The sequence below is a fragment of the Cotesia glomerata genome, linkage group LG4 (genome assembly GCF_020080835.1).
Source record: "Cotesia glomerata isolate CgM1 linkage group LG4, MPM_Cglom_v2.3, whole genome shotgun sequence".
Taxonomy (NCBI): Eukaryota; Metazoa; Arthropoda; class Insecta; order Hymenoptera; family Braconidae; genus Cotesia; species Cotesia glomerata.
The window spans coordinates 2,171,866-2,196,848 of record NC_058161.1 but is presented as its reverse complement, the minus strand read 5'-3'; the positions used below and the strand labels follow the sequence as shown (position 1 = coordinate 2,196,848).

Sequence of the window (24,983 nt, the reverse complement as noted above, 5' to 3'; positions counted from 1 at the left end):
CACTTTTGCCACAGAAGTGCTTACAGAGCTGCGTTCCATTGAAAGAAAAAGAGCAAATGACAGAAACTAGAAGGAAGGAAAAATAACACCTTAGCCACCAGAAGGAATAGCGGTAGCTGGATCCTCCCCTCACGAAGTAATGCCTGACGGCGGTTTCCATGAGGGATTAGAGGAAAGAAGAAAAGGGGTTTAGGGTTTAGTGGGTAGGGGCGTGAGGGGCGGGGTTTAGTATGACACGGCGTCGAGTCGCCACATATCCAGGCCAAACAACTATGCCTGGAATCCATAAGAAGGATTCCCCCTAAGATAAAAAAACACACACATACACACACATACACACACATACATACATCCATACATACATACATACAGACACCGTGACAACCTCGCCGGGATAGTCAGGGAAGCTTCCTGTGACCTTCAAACGTCGAGATCTGATGAAAACTCGATTTTTGCAAAACGGGGTGAAAACAATAACTTCCCGATTTTTGAAAATCTTCGATTTTCTTAGCGGGAAGTTAAAAATTAACTTGACTCAAGAGCCAAAATCTTGAATCAGGAATACGATTTTGAAGAAAATGATTTTCTTGAGTCAAGAGAATAAATTCTTAAGACAAGAAAAATTTACTTAAATCAAGAATAATTTCTTAACTCAAGAATTTATTCTCTTGACTCAAAAAAATTATTTTCTTCAAAATGATATTCTTGGTTTAAGATTTTGGCTCTTGAGTCGTTAATTTTTTTATCAGTGTAAGAAAATAATTTTGAAGAGTTTCATTGTCTTGAATTAAGATGAAATATTCTTGTTTTAAATAAAATTAACTTAAACCAAAAAAAATTTCTTAGTTAAAGAATTTTTTTACGCAAATCAAGAAGACGAAATTCTTCAAAATTACACTGATAGAAGGATTTCTTAGTATTTAAAAAAACTTCTTTATATTCAAGAAATCATTTCTTAGTATTCAAAATATTTCTTAGTATTTAAGAAATATTTCTTAAACAAGAAATATTATAAATACTAAGAAATATTTTTTAAATACTAAGAAATCTTCTTAAATGCTTAGAAATTCTCCTATCAGTGTATTTACTTGATTTTTTTTGTTTAAAAATTAAATTTCTTAAAATAAATCTAAATTATCAGCACAGAATTCAAATTCCGGATGTTTCTTCATCCAGTGTTCCTTAATCCTCTTTAAATAACAATTCTTAAAATCACAGTAGGAACACTTGAACCTTGGAGGTTTATTACACTCAAACTTCAAATGTGAAGTTAACCCGCGCTCATGTTTGTACCTCTTATAACAATTCTTAGTCGGACAAGAATAAATCCTAGTTTCAGTATGAGGATCATACAACTGAACAATCTGAATCTTTAGACTCTTGTGTTTTCTTCCCAGATGTCTCTTTATATCCGCGGACTGGTGAGCGGTCTGGGGGCAGTACCCGCACTTGTACCGCGGCGGCTGGTTGCAGAAGTACTTCATGTGCTTGTTACAGTCGTGCTCAGTATTAAAACTCTTGTCGCAGTTTGGATTTGTGCATGGAAAAGGCTTGTGTTCTATAATTTTCTTCTTTGCTCTGCTGGCGCGCTTTGGCTTTCCTGAAAGCAGTTTTTGTCAATTAGTCTTATAAAATGAGCCTTAATTTTCCAAATTTCTATCATGCTGAACAAATTACTTACTAATTACTACAGTCACAAAATTTCATCAAAGTTCATTAAAATTTTTTAATATTTACAAAAATTCTCAGTACAATATTGCTTTTACAGTTCAGTACATTTATTTTCAAACAATACAATCTTTTTTATATTAATAGAATTAAAACTTTGATGGGACAATTTTTATTACAATTATAAATTAAATCTTTATTATTAATTTATTGTTGCAAGCTATTATATATTTTATAAAATGTTACATGAAAAGAAGAAAAGTGGAAAAATTAAATTTATTAGAGTTTTAAATATTAGTTGAGTCTCTCGAGGGTGAAACTGTAAAAATTAGATTTTTAGGGTGTACAGCAACTAGTCATTTAAAACTTTTGAAAGTTTATAATAGTAAAAGGATTAAACCTTTTAATTTAGTTCTCGAATTTTACATCTCACACTGTAATTATTTGGTATTAATTTGGATAACTGAGCTTCTCGAGTTTCTCGAATTACAGGTTCACCTGTTATAATTAACAGTGTATTTATTATTATCGATAATTAGTAGCTGACACTTTAAATCTTATTCTTACAATTAAGAATACATTTATTGTGATAAAACTAAAAAATTCATCACCGATAAATCGAAATTTTTAAGGTTCAAGTTATTAACTATTAATTTATCAATAAATAACTTTAAAAATAATAAGTAACTTCTAGTTAAAACTTTCATCCAACTAAAAATACATTCAAAGTTGTAAAATAAGGTATTTACAATTGTCATTGGATTATTACAAAATACACTGAGAGAAAAATTATATTTTTAAAAAAATCATTAATGTTGTAATAATAAATTCATTTGTTTTTTATTTTAAACAATTTTATTTCTCAGCTGAAGAAATAAAAATTTTTCTCCCAGTAACTTTCTTATCAAAAAAAGTTATCTAAATTTGGAAAAAACCTATTTTAGGTATTCCAAATTTTTATCCAAAATTCTTTTATGTCAAATTTACAAAACTTATTTAAGAAAGTCTGTGACTAAATTTTTATTTCTTCCGAGAAATAAAAGGATTAAAAATTTCAAACAAATTTATTTCTTGCTTCTATTTTTTCAAAATAAATTTTTATCACTAAACTTTTATTAGTGTCAAGAGTAATGCAGTTTTTTTACGGACTTCTTACTCAAAAAACTAATTTTTCCACTCTCCTTTTTCCTTCATTTTTTCATTAAATAAATTATCAATTGTAAGGATCTTCTTCATCAAAACACTTAATTTTACTTCAAAATTTCCTAAAACATATTATTATTTAAAAAAAAACCCTTAATCTACTCTGTAATAGTTACAAAACTAAATTCCAACCCAGGATGTTGCCTGCTCCAGTGTTTCTTCACCAAATGTTTATAATTATTTTTAAAGTCACAGTAGGAGCACTTGAGCCCGGGTTTCCCGCACTCGTACATTAAATGAGCCCTCAGGCCCTTTCTGTACTTGTACCTCTTATCGCAATTGGGCTTGGGGCACTTGTGACTGCGGTCATCCTTCAACCCGTACAATTCAACCGCCCGAGGTTCCAATTCCGGATGTTTGGCTCTTGAGTGTCTCCTAACGTGCCCCGCAAAGAAGGATTTGTAGTCGCAGTAGCCGCAAGTGAACCTCGGCGGCTTGTTGCAGACATTTTTGGTGTGATAATTCCTCTCAGATTTATTTTTAAAAGTACTCGGGCAGTTTGGGGTCAAACACTTGTACCTGGAACTTTGTCTTCTTGTCACTGGAACCAGAGGGTCTTCTTCTATCTCCGGAGGGTCCTGTGGTTCCTGAGTTTCTTCTTGGCCGTAGTCTTCGCCTTTGATCCAAGCTTGCCATTGGAAAAAATCTGAAACAATTTTTTATTTGTTAGAACACTTAAAAATAATTTTTTATTTTAATCTACTAGATTAAATTTTTTTTTGCTTAATTTTTTAACCTTCATAGATTTATTGTTCCGATAAATTACATATACATTTATATTTTTTATAATTAGTTATTTTAATTAAAATAACAAAATTCATTGAAAATTAATAATATTGCGGAAATTGTTGTTATTATTATTGAAAATTAAACTTTTAAATTATAACCTTAATAATCTATTAAAGTTACAATAAAAATTAATAATTACAATTATACACTTTTTTTATTTTATAATTATAATAATAAATAATAAAAATGTGGAAATTTTCTAAAACTATAATATTAAATTTTTTTATAATAATTATTCTTAAAAAAAATTAAGATTTTTTTGCAATTTTTTAGAGGTTATTTTTTGCGCATGCGCAAAAATTGTTCCTAATTTTTAGCGCAAAATTTAAAAAGATAAAATTAAGAATTTTTTTCTAAAAACTATTTTAAAATTTATTTTGAAAAATTCTCAATTAGAAAATAAAAATAAAAGTTTATTTTTATCAAGAATTTTTTAAATTTCACGCTAAATAATTAAGCGCTTGCGCTAAAAATTTTTTTTCCTAAAAAAAGTCAATTATTAAAGTATAATTTAAATAACTGAATAAATTTCTTTTTACAATTAAAATAATAATAAAAAATAAAATTTTAATCTAGAAATATAAAAAAATCTCGCAAAGTTCCTCTGAGAATTTTTCTACGTTGTTCCAGGAACCTGAACAGTTAAACTTAAACCTCTAAGCCTATTTCATCATAGTAACACTCCTCGGAATTTGAAGGGAGTGTTTATCCCTGCAGTGTTTCATAATCCTTGGCTCAAAAGCGTTCTTGAAATCGCAGTAGAAGCACTTGAATCTCGGTTCCTTATCACACTCATGATTAATATGGTTAACCAAATTAGCCCTTTGTTTGTACTTCTTGTCGCAATTCGGGTTCGGGCACCTATACTTGCGCGTTTCAAGATGTGGATTGTAGAGCTCAATAGGTTGAGGTTCCAGGTTCTTGTGCTTGGAACGCGAATGTCTGCGAATGTGACCTGCGCAGAAGGACCTGTAGTCGCAGTGCCCGCACTTCCACCTCAGCGGCTTGTTGCAGATGTTCTTGGAATGAAAGTTCCGTTCCGTTTTGTTCTTGAAGGTCCGCGTGCAGTTCGGGTGGGTGCATTTAAACCTGGTTCCAGTTCTCGACATACCCGACATGTGAAGTTCTGCTTTTACATTGTAGTAATGATGATAATCTGCAAAGAAACAAAATTTGGGTTAGAACTTGTTCCATACAAACTTTCAACCTTAATAATTAATTTTTTAACTATAAACTGCGACTGGTAATTACTTCCCAATGATTTCTTCCCTAAAAACTAATGGAACATTTTATTCTAACCTCAATATATATTTATTGTTCTCAGTAAAAATTACAATTACACTAATAATTAATTCTTATATTAATGACAAGACACTTAAAAATTTTTTATAAAATTCAGTATAAAAAAAAATATATATTTCTACAAAGCCACACTGATAGAAGGATTTGTTTATATTTAATATTTTTTGTTAACAAATATTTATTTAAAATAAAAAGCAATTTTCTTTTGACACTGTTTATAACCCTATAGCTGGAAGACATGATAATAATTCACTAAATAAATTAACGTTTTTAATATTTAAAAATATGAAAGATAATTATGAGCTGTAATAGAATTTGGTATTTTTCAATAAACGTTACTAGCAACCTTGCAGTCACTATGTGACTGCTGTGACTTGTGAACTACAAATAAATCAAATTTTGATTTATTAAATTAATGACTTGTGTTTAATTGAACTGTACTTTCTTAAATATTGACATTTTTAAAGATATAAGCTCATCCCGATGTTACATTCATCAAGAGTTTTCATTTGAGTACTTACATCAATTTTTGATATATTTTACATATATAGATATATATGATATATATAAATATATGAAAAAATTGATATGGGTACTCAAATGAAAGGTCTTAATGAATGTAATGTCAAGGTGAGCTTATATTTGCAAAAACGTCAATAGTTGACAAGATACAAGGTCATTTTTTTAATTATAATGTAATGTAATGAATACAAATAATTTATAAAGATGATTTTTTTTTATAATGAATCTTCTGGAATGTTAAAAAATCCTATATTATAAAATAGATGAAAGTCTTGAAGTTAGTCGAAGATCAAAACTCGCAAAAAACGGGCCACGATTCATTATTGGTTAAAATTTAGGCGCGCACGTAGCGCGCTATTTAAATTTCTAATATTTATTAAAATTTAATAAATTAAATTATTAATAGTTAATAAATCCTTCTATCAGAGCAATTATAACCTCCAAAAATTAGCTGATTAATGTAACGCATCTCGGTTCCTCAAGCGGATGCTTGTTCTTGCAGTGAGTTTTGATCCTAGGCTCATAAGCATTCCTAAACTCACAGTAAAAGCACTTGAACCTCGGTGCTTTGTCGCACTCAAAATTGATATGGTTCCTTAAATTCAACTTGCACTTGTACTTCTTGTCGCAATTAGGGTTAGGACACTTATGCTTGCGAGCTTCTAGGTGCGGATTGTACAGCTCAACAATCTTCATCTCCAGGTTCTTGTGTTTGGCCGCCAAATGGCGCTTTATGTCCGCAGAGTGGTGGGATTTTCGCGTGCAGTACGGGCACTTGTACCTAGAGGGCTTGTTGCACAAGTTCTTCATATGGTCGTTTCGGTTCCGCTCGTTCTTGAAGGTCTTACTGCAGTTCGCGTTGAGACACGCGTACCGCTGTTCCGTTATTTGGATCGGGGTTCCTTCCGCGCTTAAGCCTTCGTATGTGTACAGCAGCTCGCCGAGTTTTTTTCTTTTTTCTGCAAACAAAGATTTTTAGGTTAGTTGTAAGTTCTTGACCATTTGGGAAGAATATACTTATTATCTTCACATTTCTTCTCATTCTCGGTCATTAATTATAAAAATAAACTATTAATTAATAATAGAAAAAATTCAGATTTTATTAAATTAATTTGTACAGAAAAATATATCTTTTTTTTATAATTAGAATGAAGAATTATACTTGATAGCCTTATCATTGTCTCTTATCTCAATTTGATAATACTCGTCAATTATTTTAACCTCTAAATTTTTATGCCGATTTTTTATGTGGACTTTTAGATTAGCCAACTTGTAAGAGTTGTGAAGACAATATCCGCATTTGTATCTCGGCGGCTTATTGCACTCATATCTGATGTGATGGGTAAAATGATGCCTGTGTTTAAAAGTTTTTTCACACATCGGATTTGTGCATCGAATCCGCTCTCTAAGATTAACTGCCGCCCTTTTGAAAATTTTTCTCTGCACTCCTGGAAAATTAACCACAAATGTTAGATTATTTCTTCACTAAATTTTTCAGAAGAAGAAATAAATAAATTAAGCGTCAGGTTAGAATTAATGAATTTTATTAATTTTCATTAATATTAGCATAATTATTGTTATCGCCGAAGTATTATAAACAATAATAGAAATATTGTTTGTGTCTATAAATCAACAACAAAAACTGGCATCTCCTTGTGCCGTCGGAAGCTGTGGCTCTGGATGCTCTTCTTAAATTGAGACAGGTAGTGGCAGTAGCCGCACTTGTATCTTGGAGGCTTGTTGCAGATGTCGCTCATGTGCTTCCGGCGAGACTCTTTGTTCTTGAAGGTCTTGTTGCAGTTTGAGTTCAAGCAAACAAACCGCCCGGTTGTTACGAAGCACAGTTCTTCGTTTGTTTGGAAGTTTCCGAAGATTCCGGGGTAATTTAGCGCTGCAAAATTAAAAGTTTGTTTTTTTTTTTTAGTTAATTTTGAAGAATTTTTTTTTATCACACATACTATGTTACAAGACAAATATTTGCAAGGTTTACACTATTGCTCATACATTTTTATTAGTTATTGCTGGTACAGATTGTTACTGGAAATTTTTTGGTAAAAATGCGAAATTTTTTTAATTTCGAATTTTTATCCTAAATTTATATCTAGTTACATTTTTTTGTGTTGTTATATTTCTTCTTTTTTTAATTTATTGTCAAAGAATAAAAAAAATTGATTCAATATTAAATAATTCAATAATTAAATAATGTGACTGTCGTAACTTGTGAACTATAAATAAATAAAATTTGGTTTTGTAAAATAATGACTTTCGTTAAATTGCACTGGACTTTTTTAACTATTGACCTTTTTGAAGATATAAGCTCATCCTGATGTTAGACTCATCAAGAGCTTTCATTTGAGTACCCACATGCATTTTGATATATTTTTCATATATACATATATATATAATATATATAAATATATGAAAAATTGATGTGGGTACTCAAATGATAGGTCTCGATGAGTGTAATATCAGGATGAGCTTATATCTTCAAAAATATCATTAGTTGACAAGATATAATGTCATTTCTTAATTATTGACATTTTTCAAGATATAAACTAATTTCGATATTACACTCATCGAGACCTTTCATTCAAGTACCCACATGGCATTTTTTATATATTTTACATATATGGTATTTGAGAAATATATATAATATATAAAATATATGAAAAATTGATGTGGGTACTCAAATGAAAGGTCTCGATGAATTTAATGTCAGGGTGAGCTTATATCTTTAAAAATGTCAATAGTTCACACGATACAAGATCATTTCTTAATTATCTAAATATGGGATTAAAAAAAATTTTTTTATAGAAAAGTCTTTAAAAAACATTAACATTTAACACTCAAAAAAACAAAAAACCAAAAATTAGTCATTAAGTTCAACCGGAAAAACATTTTTATCAGGATGTTGCAACTTGTAATGCATCTTGGTCCTATTTTTAAAGCAACTTTTATAATCGCAATAAAAACAACTAAATTTCGGAGTTTTTCCGCACTCATATTCAATATGAATAGTCAAATCACGCTGATTTTTATAGCGCTTCTTGCAGTTCGGATTAGGACAAGCGTAATTGCGCGTCTCTAAATGAGGATCATACAACTGGATGACTTGAACCTTCATGTTCTTGTGTTTTCTGAGCGTATGAGTCTTAATAACCGCAGAAAGATACGATTTTTGGCTGCAGTACGCACACTTGTATCTCGGGGGCTTATTGCACACTTGAATCATGTGAACTTGTCTTGATTTTGCGTTTTTGAATGTCTTGTTACAATTGGCGTTCTCGCAAACGTACCGCTTTTCTTTCATCTTCAAGTTGCTCTTTGGTAAGTTTACTACTTTGCTGCGCGTGAACATTCCTCGAGGTTTTCGCTCTGTAAAAGAAGAAATAGAAAGTTTTCATTAGTTATATTCAACTATTTCCATTGACTTTTCTTTTCAACACAAATTATTAATTAAGCAACATTTATTGATAAAATTTTTTAATTGTTTTAGAGTAACTTTATTTATTATTAATACACAAAATAATTATTTTATAATTAAGCATTATATATAGATATATAATATGATAAATAACTTTTTTTTATGTTCTGATTAATTTTTTAGACAAATTTAATTTATTCTTTTAAAATTTATTCATTTTAAAAATTTATTTTTTTAACTTTTTAATTAAACCATGAATTTTTTCAACATTTAAAATTCAGGTACACTTTTTTTTAATCGTCTACTTTTATCTTCATTAATAAACACTTTTTTTTATTAGAATAATTTTTTAAAAAATAAATAATTTTAATTTAAAAAAAAATGAGTTATTTTAAACCAAGATAATTATTTATAAGAATTTTATTTCATTTATTAATTAAAAAAAAATTTTAATAAATTTTTGGGCTAGATCTAAGTGAAAAATTAACATTTTTCAATTTTTTTTTTATTCTGCTTTTTTTTACGGCGAATTTATAATAAAAAATATCGTGAAAAAAAAAAATAAACTTTAATAGCTTTTTTGCCTTCGAAAAATTTGAAAAAATTTTAGCTCTTATGTTTTTGGATAAAATTTCGAATTTATTTTTTATTTGATATACTTTTTTTTTAAATCATATAAAAAATGAACAATTAAAAAAAAAATTGAATATTAGAATTTTCAAAAAAATTTATAAATTTTTTTTGAAAATTTGTAATAAACAATTATTTTTAAAAAATTGTTTATTTTTTAAATTATATAAAAAAAATAAATAATTAAAAAAAAATTGAAAATCACAATTTTTTAAAAAATTTATAAATTTTTTTTATTAAATTTCTTTTATAAATTTATAAATTTTCAAAAAAATTTATAAATTTTTTTGAAAATTTGTAAAATTTATTAAAAGTATAATGAACAATTTTTTTTTTAAATTGTTCATTTTTTCAAAAAAAATATATCAATCAAATCAAATAAAAATTTCATTAAAAAAAATGAAAATTAAAATGATTAATTAATTTTCTTCAATCAAATTAATTTTTTGACCAATCAAAAAAAAAAATTCCCAAATTTAAATCATATCAACTTTAAACTCTAGCTTCTGATGATGCCTTTTACAATGAATCCTCATCCTGTACTTAAAACATCCAGTGTAATGGCAATAACTGCACTTAAACCTCGGGGGTTTTCCACACTCAAGATTAATATGAGTAACAAGATGTTTCTTGTACTTATAACTTTTCCCACATTCTTTATTAGGACACACATGAGGCCTGGAAGGATCAAACGCAGGGAACAATTTGAGCGGTATGACCTCCGCATCTTTATGCATTGCCGCTGAGTGTCTTCTAACATGTCCGACCTTGTCCGATTTGTAAGGACAAAGACTGCAGCGGTACCTAGCAGGCTTGCTGCAAGCGTGGGAATCCCTCAGTTCTTCGGTCTCGAAAGTCTTGTCGCAGTTCGGGTTCGCGCATGCGAACCTCACGTTCTCCAGGCAAGGAAGCTCGATAGTTTCTGTTTTGGGAATCACTTGGCTCCAATCTGAAAAATAAAATTTTTTTGTTAGTAATTTTTATTTCTTCTTTTGTAAAAAAATTATTTAATTTTTTATTTTAAAAGGAATTTTTTTTCAGGCAAATTTCAGTAAAAATTTATTAGAATTTTTATTGTACAAAAAAAAGATTTTTACATGTAAATTTTCTTTGTAAGATTTTTTAAAGCTAAGATTAATTTTTTATATGTTTTTTAATTGAAAATAAAATTTTTTTTTCAATTTTTGATAAAAAAAAAAATTTTTTTTTTTTAAATAAAATAATAATTTTTATATAAAAAATTGTAGAACTTTTTTTTGGTGCTCGGAAATAAAAAAAAAAGTAAAAAATAAAAATGAGGTAGCTTTTAAAATTAAACTGAAGGAGGTAAAATAGCAATCCGGCATTTTTGGTGCAGGGGAATTTCTTAGGAGTGATTTTGAACATTGTATCCAACAACACTTCGATAGTCGCAATAGAATATTTGTCATTTAAAATGTTTGTCAACTTCGCGCCGGTCTTGTGTAGGTGTCTTCTTTAAAACTCAAGTTCCGAACCTCGAGAACTTTTACTTCGAAGCCTTTGTGCTTCGAAAAGCTGTGGCTTTTTATGTGAGATGAAAGGTGAGAACTGTAAGCGCAGTATGCGCAATTGTAGCGGTGAGGCTTTTTGCAGAAATGTTTCATGTGGTAGTTTCGAGTGCGCTCATTTTTGAAAGTGCTCGTACAGTCTTTGCTTGTGCAAGCGAAACGTTTTTGAGAGACTTGCAGACGGGAACTTATTCTATGGCCTGGAAAATAAAAATATTGGGTTTATTAGTAAAGTTTTTATTTGATTTTATTTTTTGATGAAGAAATAGATATTGATTAAAGCAATAATAAATTTTTACCATTTATGACTTTCTTTTTTTGTTTAATTTAATTTTGTGAGTTATTTTTAAGATTAAAAGAAAGATTTCAAATAAATTAGAATTTTTAGATTAAACTTTACAGAAGAATTTATATAAAAATTGGGAAGAAATTTAAAACTTGTTGATTTTTAAAGAATGTAAATAATTACGTACTTTTCAATATAAATAACAATTTTAAAGAGAAAATTTTTTTAAGTTGATAAAATTTTTAATTAAAAAAAAAATTTATAAAATATTGTTTTAATACAAAAATTTTCATAAAAAATTAATAAATTACGCGTTTTAGAAAGAAATCGCGGTTTAAAATTAAAATTTGAATTTAAAAATACAAAATTATAATAAAACTTGAAGTTTAGTAATTAAATTTTTTAAAAATCTTATTTTTATGTACTTTTTAATATAAATAACAATTTTGAAAACAAAATTTTTTTAAATTGATAGAATTTTAAATTAAAATAAAAAATGTCTGATAAATTTTTTAAATTATACTTTTATTAAAAATCAATACAGTGAGCGTTTTTAGAAAGAAATTGAATTTTAAAATTAAAATTTGGATTGAAAAATACAAAATTATAATAAAAATTGAAGTTTAGTTACTTAATTTCGTAAAAATGCCATTTTAATACACTTTCAAATATAAAATGCAATTTTTAAAAGGAAACTTCTTTAAAATTGCTGAAATTTTTAATTCTCAAAGAAAATCTTTAGTATTATAAATTATTCCAATCCCAATACAGAATTTGATTGAAAAATTACAAAAATTTGGAATATTGGTAAGAAGTTGGATAAAAACATTTAAAAATTGCGAAATTTGGATTCAAAACTCACTAATAATTTTATAAAAATTTACAAGAATCAAATTTTTTCCTAAAAACTGACCAAATATTCACTTGCCGCCAAAATATCCAAAGAAGAAATACCGCGATGCGAAGAAAGACTAGTAAACTGCAAAGATAAAAAAATCCGGTAGAAAAAATACCTAAAAAGTAAAAATAATGTCTAATTGTCTTCAACAAGCTCGCACTGAAACTCAGCATCAGGATGCTTGTCGTCAATATGATCCCTGACCCTGGCTTCAATAGAGCTGATGTAGTCGCAGTAGAAGCACTTGAAATTGGGCTTCCCGCACTCATAAGTTAAATGCGTCATCAAGTGCGAGTTGTATTTGTATCTCTTCTTGCACTTAGGGTTAGGGCAGCTGTAGATCCTCGTCTCGTAGTTAGGATTGTACAATTCTATCACTCTGGGTTCCATGTCCTTGTGCTTGGCAATTATGTGCCTCTTGATCACTCCAGACATGTGGGAGGTTTGGCTGCAGTAGCTGCATTGGTACCGCGGAGGTTTGTTGCAGAAATGCTTCATGTGGTAATTGCGCGTGCGCGTGTCCTTGAAAGTTGAGCGGCAGTTCTCGTTCTCACATGCGTATCTTTCCTGTCCTGGAATGCGCATGCGTCGCTGTTGTACCGGTGCGCGCGCATACGTCTGCTTGATTTCGCTCCATTCTGCAAAATAAGAAGAAATTTTTGTGGTTAGATTTAGTGAAAATTTTTTACTTTGTTGAAGAAAACTGAACCGATTATTTTTTATTTAGTTTGTTGAAAAAAACTGATTTTTATTTTTATTAAAATTGACTAATTTTGATAATAATTATTGCAAACAAATATTACACAATTGACGATTTTTAAATTATCCATTTTTTTCCATTTCTTCTTTTTCTTCGAACTAAAATTCAAATTTGCGCGCACAAGCGCGCTTAAATAGAAAATTTATCTATATTTTCATGCTTACGATGTATTTTACCAATCACGTTACGAATAAATTGGCTTCACATATATTTTATCTCAATTTTATGTCAAGATCTGCGCACACCAGTCCTGAAAAATATCAATTTATTTTTTAGTTGAAAATATTCTTGAGAAATTTTTAATTCGGTATTTCTTCTTTGTAAAAAATCATTTTTGTAACTAATAGATACTTTTTTTGGTCCTTGACTTTGAAATTATTTAAAAACCTGAAAATAAATGAAGAATATATCTTCATAAAATTAAAAAAAATTATTATTTTAAATTTATAGTAATTATAATTATTAAAATGTCTGTAGTTATAGAAAAAATCAACCATTTTAATGTGCAAAATAATATTAATACAATATTTAACAATTATCAAGGTTATTTAGTGAAAATTAATTAGAAAATTTTAATTAATTAAATACATTTTGTAAAAAAAAAAATTGAAAATTGAAAACTCAAAATTTTATGAAAAAAGAAAAAAAAATTTGAAAACTTATAATTTGATGAAAATTTTCAAAAAAAATTTTTTTTTAATTTACTTGAAATTCAAAATTTTAATTAAACAAAAAAATTATTGAAAAAAGTCAAAATTTGATGAAAATTTTTCCAAAAACAATTTTTTTTAATTTACTTGAAATTCAAAATTTTAATAAAAAAAAAATTATGTAAAAAAGTCCAAATTTGATGAAAATTTTCGAAAAAAAAATTTTTAAATTCAAAATTTCAATAGAAAAAAAAATTATATAAAAAAATCAAAATTTGATGAAAATTTTCAAAAAAAAAAAAAAAATACTGGTCATGATTTAACTTTCTTAAAAATACATAACTAGTTTATATATCAAAATTTAATCTTTCTTCGTCATAAAAATATTATTTGAAATTTATCAAATCTAATTCTATTGGTCGGAAGTTTGATTCAATTTTTAAAAAAATAAGGCACTTCTTATCACTAAAGTTCAAAGTCCAGCATCAAATAGTTATAAACTTCATAGCTTCCTCAGGATGTTTGGACGCAGTATGATTCTTAATCCTGTACTTGCGATTATTCTTATAATCACAATAACAACACCTGAACCTCGTCATATTCCCGCACTCAAAATTCATATGCTTCATGAGAGTCCTCTTGCGAATATATTTCTTCCCGCATCCTTCATTTGTGCACTCAAAGTAGTCCGCGTTCTTGATCTTCGCGGCGACTTTCTTAACTTTCTTCTTCAAATTCTTGTGGACTTTTTGCAGATGCGCGTTCACTTTTGAGCTGTACTTGGACTCAAATTCGCAGTAGCCGCACTTCAGTCTGGGAGATTGCTCGCAACAGCTGTACTTCATGTGGTAGTCTCTGTCGCACTCGCTTTTGAATATTTTGTCGCAGTTTTGGTGAGAACAAGGGTACGATTTGCTCTTTACTTGCAGAAGTTTGTAGATCGGCGCTTCGCACTTTATCAGCTCGATTCTTGGAATTACTTTGTCTGAAAAATAACAAATTTTCTGGTTAGTTTTATTTCTTCTGAATTATTTATATCAAATTATAAACAAAAAAGAATGGTTTGAAAAGAAATGAAGACAAAAAATCAATGAAGAAATTTTTATTATATTTATTTTAATTACATTTTTTTTAATAAAGAATAAATTTTCCATTATTAAGTTTAAGAAATTTTTATCTTAAATATTTAACAATTTTTTGCATTAATTTCTTGAAAATATTTTCATATTTTTTTTTTTTTTTTGTTAAATATTGAACAAAAACTTTTTAAATACAAATTTGTTTTTTTTAACTATTTAACTAATTTTTGCAGTCAAAAAAATTTATATTACTTTTTTTATTAACTATTTAATAAATTTTTCTTATTAAATATTTAAAAAAAATTTTTTTTGACTAATTTTTCTTGTTAAATATTAAACAAAAACTTTTTCAATACAAATTTGTTTTTTTTAACTATTTAACTAATTTTTGCAGTCAAAAAAATTTATATTAATTTTTTTATTAACTATTTAACAAATTTCTTTTGTTAAATATTTAACAAAAATTTTTTAAATACAAATTTGTTTTTTTTAACAATTTAACAAATTTTTGTAGTCAAAAAAATTTATATTAATTTTTTTATTAACTATTTAACAAATTTCTTTTGTTAAATATTTAACAAAAACAATTTAAATACAAATTTGTTTTTTTGTAATATTTAAAAATTTTTTTTTGTTAAAAATTATACAAAAAAAAATTCATTAAATACTTACAAAAAAAAATTAACAAATTTTTAAAACATTTTTTTCTGTAAAGAAATAAAAAAATTAATATAAAACAACAAACTGAAATTCTTCTTTAGGATGTTTCAAACTCGAATGTTTCTCTATCCTGTCCTTGAAACCATTCTTAAAATCACAATAAAAGCATTTGTACCTAGGTGGCTTATTGCACTCATACTGTAAATGCCTAGTCAAATTATACTGATGGTGATATCTTTTAACACAATTTTCATTAGGACAAACGTAGATACCAGTTCCACGTCCATTTTGGTTCGTCCTAACAACATCAATCATCTCGCCCTTGTGTATCGCTTGGATATGTCTCTTAACATCGGTATAATAATGAGAACTGTGCGCGCAATAATTGCACTTATAAGCCGGCGGCATGTTGCAGGAGTATTTACTGTGTCTACTGCAGTCCGCTTTGTTTTTGAAGGTCTTAGTGCAGTTGGGGTTCGGACAGGCAAACCTTTTCCCCTTAGATATAATCTTTGTAGATTTTGCAGGTTCCAAAGGGTCGATGTCGGGGATTATGTACTCTGAGAACACAAAAAAAAGAGTTTTATTAGTAAATTGACTCTTTACAGCAATGCAGAACTCTGAAAAAATTAAAATTCTGGCTGAAGAATAAAAGATACAAAAAAATCACAAGAAACCTTTTTTATAGAAAATTTTATCTTTAAAAAAAAAGGTCTCTTATAATTTTTCTGTATTTTCAATATTTACTCCAAAATTTTAATTTAAAAACTTAAAAAATTTTTAAGTTACAATTTTAATCAAAAGGACAATAAAAAAAATTAAAATTCTGGCTGAAAAATAAAAGATAAACTGATAAAGGGTTTATTAACTATTAATAATTTAGACAATTATTTAATTTATTGAATTTCAATAAATATTTATTTGGGAGAAAAGTACATTTATTAAGGAAGTCCTTTCGCTCCAGTTGAGTCACAACAACTGTAGTAGTCAATATTCGATAAATAAAAATAAAAAACCCGTAAAAATTCCTAAAATTAAATAATAAATAGTATATGAGGCATTAATCGTTGAAATTTTGAAAATAAAAAAAAAATAGTTGAATACAAAAATTAATTTGACTCTTGTAAATCAGCTGTTAGTAACCTGTCCATGATTTGTCAACGCTATATTTTGGTTGTTTATATTTTCATTTGCACAATATAGCCTTAACCATGTTTAAGTTCTTGCAGTAAGTGTAAATAAATAAATTAATTAAAAATGTTTATTCATAAAACCATAACATTCTAATGTCTCATGGAAAGAATGCTGGTATTTTGTAATTATTGTTTTATTTTTCAATTATGAAATATGAAAATTTGTTAACAATAAATTAATTAATTAATAAGTATGTATGAAAAACATAAGTGCGTTAAAGTTTAGTTTGAATTTATTGAATGGTCTGAAGCTCGCGCGCTACGCAACGTTGCACGGAAAAAAGTAAACTGTAATATTCACTCGGATTCCGGTTAATTTTTATAGTTTCAAACAGTAAAGCGGACATCAGGGTGGCAAAAATATAAATATTACAGAATCTAATGTAGAAAGTATAAAAGCCACAATTTATAATTTAATATCCAAAATAAGTGATTAGTAGCTGTCATTATAGTAAATAACGACTCTTTCATCTTAAAAAATTACAGTTTCAAACAGTCAAAATTGCCATTTCAATATATAGTCGATATTATGAGGAGAAGGGGAACTCGGATGAAAGAGAAGGGGGTCTCACTCTGGGAGAATTTAACATTTCAAACAGTAAAAATTATACTTTTAAAATATACATTTTACCAGTCCAAGCAAGTCAATAATTACAGTTTGATTTTTATCGTTGCGTTTAAAATTTACCATTTTACTTTGTAAATATTGACGTTGCTTGTATTAGAAATTTACTAACTTTATTTTATACTTTTTACATATCATAAGATTATTTTTTAGGTACCAAATGATAAATATCAAAGTCTGAATTCTTAATTATTATACTTTAACATTTTAGACATTTACATAGCGAATATTACTGTTTGAAATAGTAATCTCTTCCATGTAAAGAATAAATTGTACACGGAAAAAAGTAAACTGTAAAATTCACTCGGATTCCGGTTAATTTTTATAGTTTCAAACAGTAAAGCGGACATCAAGGTGGCAAAAATATAAATATTACAGAACCTAATGTAGAAAGTATAAAAGCCACAATTTATAATTTAATATCCAAAATAAGTGATTAGTAGCTGCCATTATAGTAAATAACGACTCTTTCATCTTAAAAAATTACAGTTTCAAACAGTAAAAATTGCCATTTCAATATATAGTCGATATTATGAGGAGAAGGGGAACTCGGATGAAAGAGAAGGGGGTCTCACTCTGGGAGAATTTAACATTTGAAACAGTAAAAATTATACTTTTAAAATATACATTTTACCAGTCCAAGCAAGTCAATAATTACAGTTTGATTTTTAGACATTTACATAGCGAATATTACTGTTTGAAATAGTATTTTCTTCCATGTAAAGAGTAAATTGTAACGTTTAAATGGTAAATATTATAAAGTGAATAGTAAAATCACGATTTTACTGTTTGAAATGTTAATTTTTAGCAGTTGATCATTACTTATTATAAATCGACTATTATTTATTACAGTTTACTTTTTTCCGTGTGCCAAATGTTCTGACGCCATTTAAATGTAGATTACTCTAAAATTTTCTGTGATTTTAATTTTAATTTCTCCATAAATTCCACGGCAACCTATATACTTTATTGCAAAAAATCAAACCTGAATATTTCGAAAACCTTATTTTGAGTTTTTTTTCACCCCATCTAATCGGTGGTTAATGCCATAATTCGAGAAAGTTCTTACGGTCTGACTTTCTCGTAAGACTCGGAAAAAATACTAACATTTTTAGAAATTTTTTTTTCAAAAATTTCCACGGTGAAGAATAAATTAAACTTGACTAGTAGATAAATAAGGACTTTAACTATTAGATAAAGCTTAATTTTATGCATAATCTAATATTTTTTATTTAACACTGATGGCGAAAGGACCTCCTTAAAAATATCAAAGTTACAATTTTAATCAAAAGGACTTAAAAAATAAAACACCCTATTTTTTCCCGAGTATTTATTAATCACACTTTACAAATTTACCATCTTACTCTCAACATTTAACATAATACGTGGGCTTATTAGGATGCTTCGCCAACATATGATTCTCGACATCTTTCTTAGAAAAGTACTTGAACCCGCAAAGCAAACAACTAAACTTAGGAGCCTTTCCGCACTCGCAATCAATGTGCTTAAACAAATCTTCCTTGGAGCTGAACCTGCGCCTGCAGTTTTTGTTCGAGCAAATGAAGCTGGGGAGTTCTAAGCTGGCGCCATAGATATCAATCATAGTAAAGGGCAAGTTCTTGTGATGCCCTTTCCAGTGAACCTTGATGTTCCCGGTCAAGTGAGACTTGTATTCGCAGTAGCAGCACTTGTACCTCGGCGGCTTGTTGCACATATTCTTGATATGATAATTGCAGTCTGTTCTGTTCTTGAAGCTCTTCCTGCAGTTCGGGTTCGTGCATACGAACCTTTCGCCGTTCATAAAGGACTCAATCCTCTGGCCTTCTTGGTGCAGCGGAAATTCTATAAAAAAAAATTTATTTGTTAGAAAAAAAAAAAAAAAATTTATTTTTTTTTAATATTATTTTTTTTAATGTTTATTTTTTTTTTCAATATTTATTTTTTTTTCCATTCTTGTTAAAAAAAAAATTTCATTAAAAATTTATTTTTTTTTTCAATTTTTATTTTTTTTTCTCAATTTTTGTTAAAAAAAAATTTAATTAAAATTTTTATTTATTAAATTATTAGATTATTATTTTTATTTAAAAAAAAAAAAAAAAATTATTTTTTTTTTTAAGTTGCAAAAAAAAATCAAACTAATTTATAAAATTTATAAATTTGTATTCAAAAGTACAAAAAAAAAATAAAAAACTAAAATTTTTTTCTGTTGCGCTCTTTTTTCTTCGCAAAACTGCTCCGAAAGTTGCAATAGTAACAAGCCGAGTTCCCGTTTTTAGTGCAATCGTTGGGACAAGTGTAATCAACACTCAAAACTTTGTTCATATCAACGATCAAAATTTCCCGGTTTTTGTGCTTGGCACGCTCGTGCCTGCGAACATTGTGAGGGCGGTAGGATCGGTAGTCGCAGTACCCGCATTTGTATCTAGGAGCGAGGTTGCAAGTGTACTTGACGTGGGAATAGTAAGTTTTCTTGTTTTTGAAGAACTTTCCGCAGTTTGGGCGAATGCACTTGATACACTTTGTGGACTCCTTGGTTTTAAGGGAGGGTTTTTCTCGGAGAGTTGGGCGAGATGGGCGCTCAGGGGAGCTGGAGATCCTCTTGCGGTACAACTCTCGGAGACTCGGAAGTTGCATGGCTGGAATCAGAGAATTTTTGGGTAGATTAGAAGAGAAATTTGGTGAGCCAGGAAGTTCACTGGTCAAATTTGAGGAAAATAATTCCTGAAAAAAAGAAAATTAGTGGAAAAATTGATTTTTGGAGGAAAAAAATATTCCTCAAGGAAAGAATTGAAAGTATTACACTTGAAATTGTAATAATTGAGAGTTTATACAGAAGAAAAAATTGATATTTAAAAATATGGAAATTATTGTAACAAGAAATTAATTTGTAAAAGGTTTTAAAGGAATTTCATTTATTAACTAAAGAAATAAAAATTTTTTTCACAGTAATTTTCTTAAAAAAGTTTTCTAAATTTAGATAAAAATTAAAAAATTGTCTATCTAATTGTTGTTTAAAATTTTATTTCTTAGATAAAGAAATAAAAATTTTCCTCATAGTAACTTTCTTAAAAAATTTATTTAAATTTGGAAAAAATTAATTTTGGATAAAAAAATTTGGGAACTGTTTACCTAAAATTGGTTTTTTCCAAATTAAGAAAACTTTATTTAATAAGAAAGCTACTGTGAAAAAATTTTTTGTTTTTTCAACGAATTTAATTTCATTTTTCCACTATTCTTTTTTCGTAAGCTTACACTTAATTTGTCCTTAGAGATTGTTAGTAACATTTTGTCAGCATAGATAAATTAGAGGCCGTCAAACGAGAGATTGATGATAAGATTCCGTAACCACAAACCGGTACTTTTGATAAGCGTAATTCATTAAGGGGTTATACGCAGTTGCGAGGCTTAAAAATAACGTTTTTTTACGATTTTTTTGTGGACACAGCTTTTATTTTTTAAGTAAAAGTGATATTAATTCTGAAAGAGCACACTTTGAAGAATATAATTGTGTATTACTCGTGTCAAAATATTGATGTGCACCGCCTCTGCAGATGATGTCCCGAACGACCTCCAAAAAAAGGCGCTCGGCGGTGAGCACGATTTCGTCGGTTTGGATTATCTGAAATAAAAAAAAAAGGTGAATTCTTTTAAAGGATAGACAAATGCAGGTATTGACCGAAGGAATAAACAAAATTTTCATTTTTGACAAAATGGCGGCAATTTGAAAAAAATTTTGCGTTTTCGATGAAAATTTTCGCTCTAAATTGTCAAAAAAAAATAGTAAAAAATTTTTTACATCTTATTCCTTCGTTCAATACCTGAAGAATGTATCTAAAAAGATTGTGTTAAAATTTCAGCCCGATTAGCTGAGCCATCTCTGAGAAATCTTGCTCACCGACTCTGAAATGACAGTTTTGAGATAAACGCGTTTAAAGTTTCAGAAGTAGTTTACACATAGGTAAATTTTGTTTTTTTAAACTTACATGGTATCATCGATTCCTGGGCCATAAGAGGGACCTTGTGTAGGATCCTTAGCTTCCAGTAAGTCCAGCTGGTGTTGTCGTCGAGCCATTCTTTCTTCGCGCGTGCTCCCTAGCGCTCTCGCGTCGGAGATCATCACACGCTCTGCGTCCTCTTTCTGAGCATAATCATGAGCTGCGGTGCCTAATGAAAGCCCTAATGCACTCATAATGTGTAACAATGATGTTGTACCTTCATTATATGTTGCAGCTGCAATGTAAGCCGCAATTTCAACAACTTTAGAGCCACATGGAACAATTTTCGGATTTATTTTCCAGATTAGCTGATTGTAACTCTCATTATTAATTTGTGTGAATCCACCTACACACCTTTCCAATAAATTTACGTTGCTAAGGTTTTCATAAATTGGATATATAGCTTCGGCAACATCAGCTGGTAAAGCTGGATAATCATGGGTGTAAGAAGATAATGTATCTGTTGCTAGCGCTTGCTGCCAAGTACACCATGAACCTGGGTCTTCTCCACCTGGGCACATTTCGTGTTGAGGATTCTCATCGGTCGATCAATAGTGATAATAAGTTCCCCAAATTGCATTATACATACTGTCCACAGAATCATAATTTCTTTTTATTGCCAAACCCTAATAAACTGTCAGCTTATCTATTAGCTTAGCTGTGAGCTTACCTTTCCCAGAAAGTACTTTTTTATTAATTGTTTTTCCGTCTTTTTCCATTGATTTAGTCTTATTTTTTACTAGGTCGCGGAGTCGTGAGCCCATCCTCTTTTGAACAAGCCCGATACATTCTTTTTTAACAATTTCATAGTTATTATAAGGAGCAGCTTTCAGTAACCCAGAATATGTTTTTGAATCGCCATCACCTATATAGTTTTTATAACGAACTTGAAATTTTTCGATTGAACGCTTGAACATTTCAATAACAGAATCGACTTCCATTTTACCTGAAGAGCCCTCGTGATTTGCAGCACAAGTTTTTTTATGTTCATCGTACCACTCAGTATACTCTTCAGTACCTTTTTTAGGTTTCCAAACCTCACACTGCTTACAGTAAGAACTTATCACAACTATATCAATGATTTTTCCAGTGTAATATCCAATCAATGATGTCACTCCATATAAAGAAGAATACCCTCGCTTCTTCCAGGTTCCGTCACCCGAAACTGTTAATTCTCCATCATTTTGGTCACCTTGGTTTCCAGCAGTCGCTTCTTTTTCCTCGGTACAGGCTTTTTCAAACAGTTTTTCAGCTGCTACTTTCACACAAGAATGAATGTTCTCAATAATCAAGTCATAAGTGTTTTGTGTTAAAAAAGCAGGCATATCCATCAAGCCACAAAATTTAGCTGCACCTTTTAATCCTAGTCCCAGAATTCTCATCACAAATATAAATCTTCTGTTTAATTCGTAAGAATGCTTGACAAAAGGGCTGGAGTTTATCACACGATTCTCACACTTATCACACAGTACAACGATTTTAAAACCTAGTCCACGGGTAGAAGCAGTTTCAAATTTTATGTTTCCCTTACAAGACCTACATTGCACATATTCACTTATCGCACCAAATACTGTAATGAAGTTTAAAATTCTATATTCAATCGAAGGATCACGTGAAACTAAAATCTCTTTCTGCATTTTGAATTTTTTAGCAGACGCACTAAAACTACTTTCATCCGTTTCAGTAGTCTTTGGATTAAAAGTCGGTGTTCTCTTCTTTCTTCTAGATATTTGGACATTTTCGGTACTTCTACGAGATCTCGAACATTTACGAGGCATTTTTTTCACGTTTAAATAAAATTCACAATAAAACACAAAATTCACAAGTAAGTTTGAACTGAACGCACGACTTTACAACTTAGCAGAACAATTTAGACTGACGAAACACTTCTTTTAGGTTATAATATAACTGGATGTGACCTTCAAGTCTTTAGTATACCTAACTATTATACTCGTATTTTACAAGAAAACAATAGAATAAAGGGTCTCAGGTAGCGCGCCTCATGCGTGCATCTGCTCGTCCAGTGCTTACTGGCCCTACTTTCTAACGCTCTGACGTGGCCTTACAAATTCAGGTATATCTCCAAAAGTATTTATCGGATTGACTTCAAATTTTCAGAGAATATACTCAAATATATGTACATTCCGAAAATGAAAAAAAAAAAAAAAAAAAAAAAAAAAAAAACGATTTTTTGAAAATTCTAACTGCGTATAACCCCTTAAGCTTGATGAAATAAAATTCTCCTAGAGCGCGACTTTTCCAAACAGTTTGGGTTAGAGCAGGAGATAGATATTCATCTCCGTGATTATGTTCCGACGCTCAACGGACTTCACTGAAGGATTGCTGACGTTCGAGTGAAATTTGGCCCGGAAGTGCAACGGGATATTGGAGACTATCGCCGACGTGCCACCACAATTGCTGCATCTAAACTTTGCAAGTTGATCGCAAGTGCATGGCACTGGAGTTTATTCCAAGGAGTCATCTGTAATGAGTAAATTAAAAAGTTAATTAAATTTTATAATTATACTAGCAGAAATTTGACAATTCTTCTTAATCAGAAAAGTATAATTAAAGATTAATTAAAAAAAAAAGTACTATTAAAAATATTTTTTTAAGTTACGATTTAATTAATAAAAAAAAAATAAAAATTTTTAATCATTTTTAATTGTTATTAATTAATTATATTTTTTTGAGAATTAAATTAATTATATAATTTCATAATTCAAAATTTTACAGTAAAATTTCTTTTTTGGATTTTAAATTATAATTTTTTTCAATTTCTAATTAAAAAATCTTTTCAATATTTTTTAACGTTGATTTAAAATGATGTAAAATTGATATTTATTTCAATATTTACATTTAATAACATAAATTAATAATGAATATTAATTTTTTAAAAACTTATTTTTACATTTTTTCCAAACGTAAAATTTTTTTTCAAGTTTATTTTATTAAATTTTTACAGTCTTATTAAATTTAAAAAAAAGCAGTGAAGAAATTAAATTTTTAATAATAATTGAAACTAATTTTTTAAAAATTAAATTTAAAATTACCCATACAAAAATGAAAACTAAAGTAACAGAAACAAAAAATAAAAAAATCAAAAAATTCCACTTTGATTCATCAAATCAACAAACATAAACTTCTTATTTTTGTGCCTTGCATTAGAATGTCTTCTGATCTTAGACTTAGCAACCGAGCGATAGATGCAATAATAGCACTTGTATCTTTTCAATTGGCTGCACTGAGTCCTAACATGAAAGACCAAATTTTTTTCCCAGGTGAATCTTTTCGCGCAATTTGGACACACGTGTGTAGGTTTACGACCGCTCATTTTTTTGAACTTAGGTTCTTCGGGGTGCAGCTTCACCATCCAATCTGAAAAATCAAGTTCATTAAATTAGTACAACTTCAAATAAAACAATTAAATAGAAAAAGAAAATTACCCGTGCAAAATTTTATAAAAACTACAATTTTAATTTTTTTAAAAATATATACAACAATTAGAAGATATAACTCAAATTTACTGAAAAAAATATATTATAATTTTGGCTGGTCGCAAAAATTCCTCACACTGATAGAAGGATTTGTTTATAGTTAAAAATATTTGTTAATATTTAACAAATTATTTATTAGAGACCACTTTTTAGTCCTTAACAAATATTTCTTAGTATTTAAAAAGATTTATTAATATTTAATAAATGAATATCTGATTTATTAAATACAAACAAATCATTTTAAATACTAAGAAATATTTGTTTGATACTAAA

At 28.6% G+C, this 24,983-nt stretch overlaps 3 protein-coding genes across 15 annotated transcripts in view; all 3 read right to left on the bottom strand.

Moving 5' to 3' along the window:
* Positions 1–24,983, bottom strand: part of LOC123264132 (longitudinals lacking protein) — a 200,768-nt gene that overhangs the window by 121,917 nt on the left and 53,868 nt on the right. The window lies entirely within an intron of this gene.
* LOC123264140 (histone H4 transcription factor-like) lies at positions 4,209–6,089 on the bottom strand. The gene is made up of 2 exons (XM_044727290.1): positions 5,923–6,089; positions 4,209–4,816 (listed from the first exon to the last, which is right to left on the bottom strand). Exons 1-2 carry the CDS (start codon positions 5,951–5,953, stop codon positions 4,323–4,325), a joined length of 525 nt encoding a protein of 174 aa, XP_044583225.1. The 5' UTR covers positions 5,954–6,089; the 3' UTR covers positions 4,209–4,322.
* On the bottom strand, positions 20,424–23,758 carry LOC123264136. Of its 3 annotated transcripts, none has more exons than XM_044727285.1 (3): positions 22,336–23,758; positions 21,202–21,423; positions 20,424–20,837 (listed from the first exon to the last, which is right to left on the bottom strand). In XM_044727285.1, the coding sequence occupies exons 1-3, from the start codon at positions 22,989–22,991 to the stop codon at positions 20,834–20,836; spliced, it is 882 nt and encodes a 293-aa protein (XP_044583220.1). In that variant the 5' UTR covers positions 22,992–23,758; the 3' UTR covers positions 20,424–20,833. The 3 variants fall into 3 exon arrangements, 1 of the variants encoding a protein (XP_044583220.1); XR_006509279.1 differs by having other exon boundaries at positions 21,037–21,423; XR_006509278.1 differs by having other exon boundaries at positions 21,114–21,423.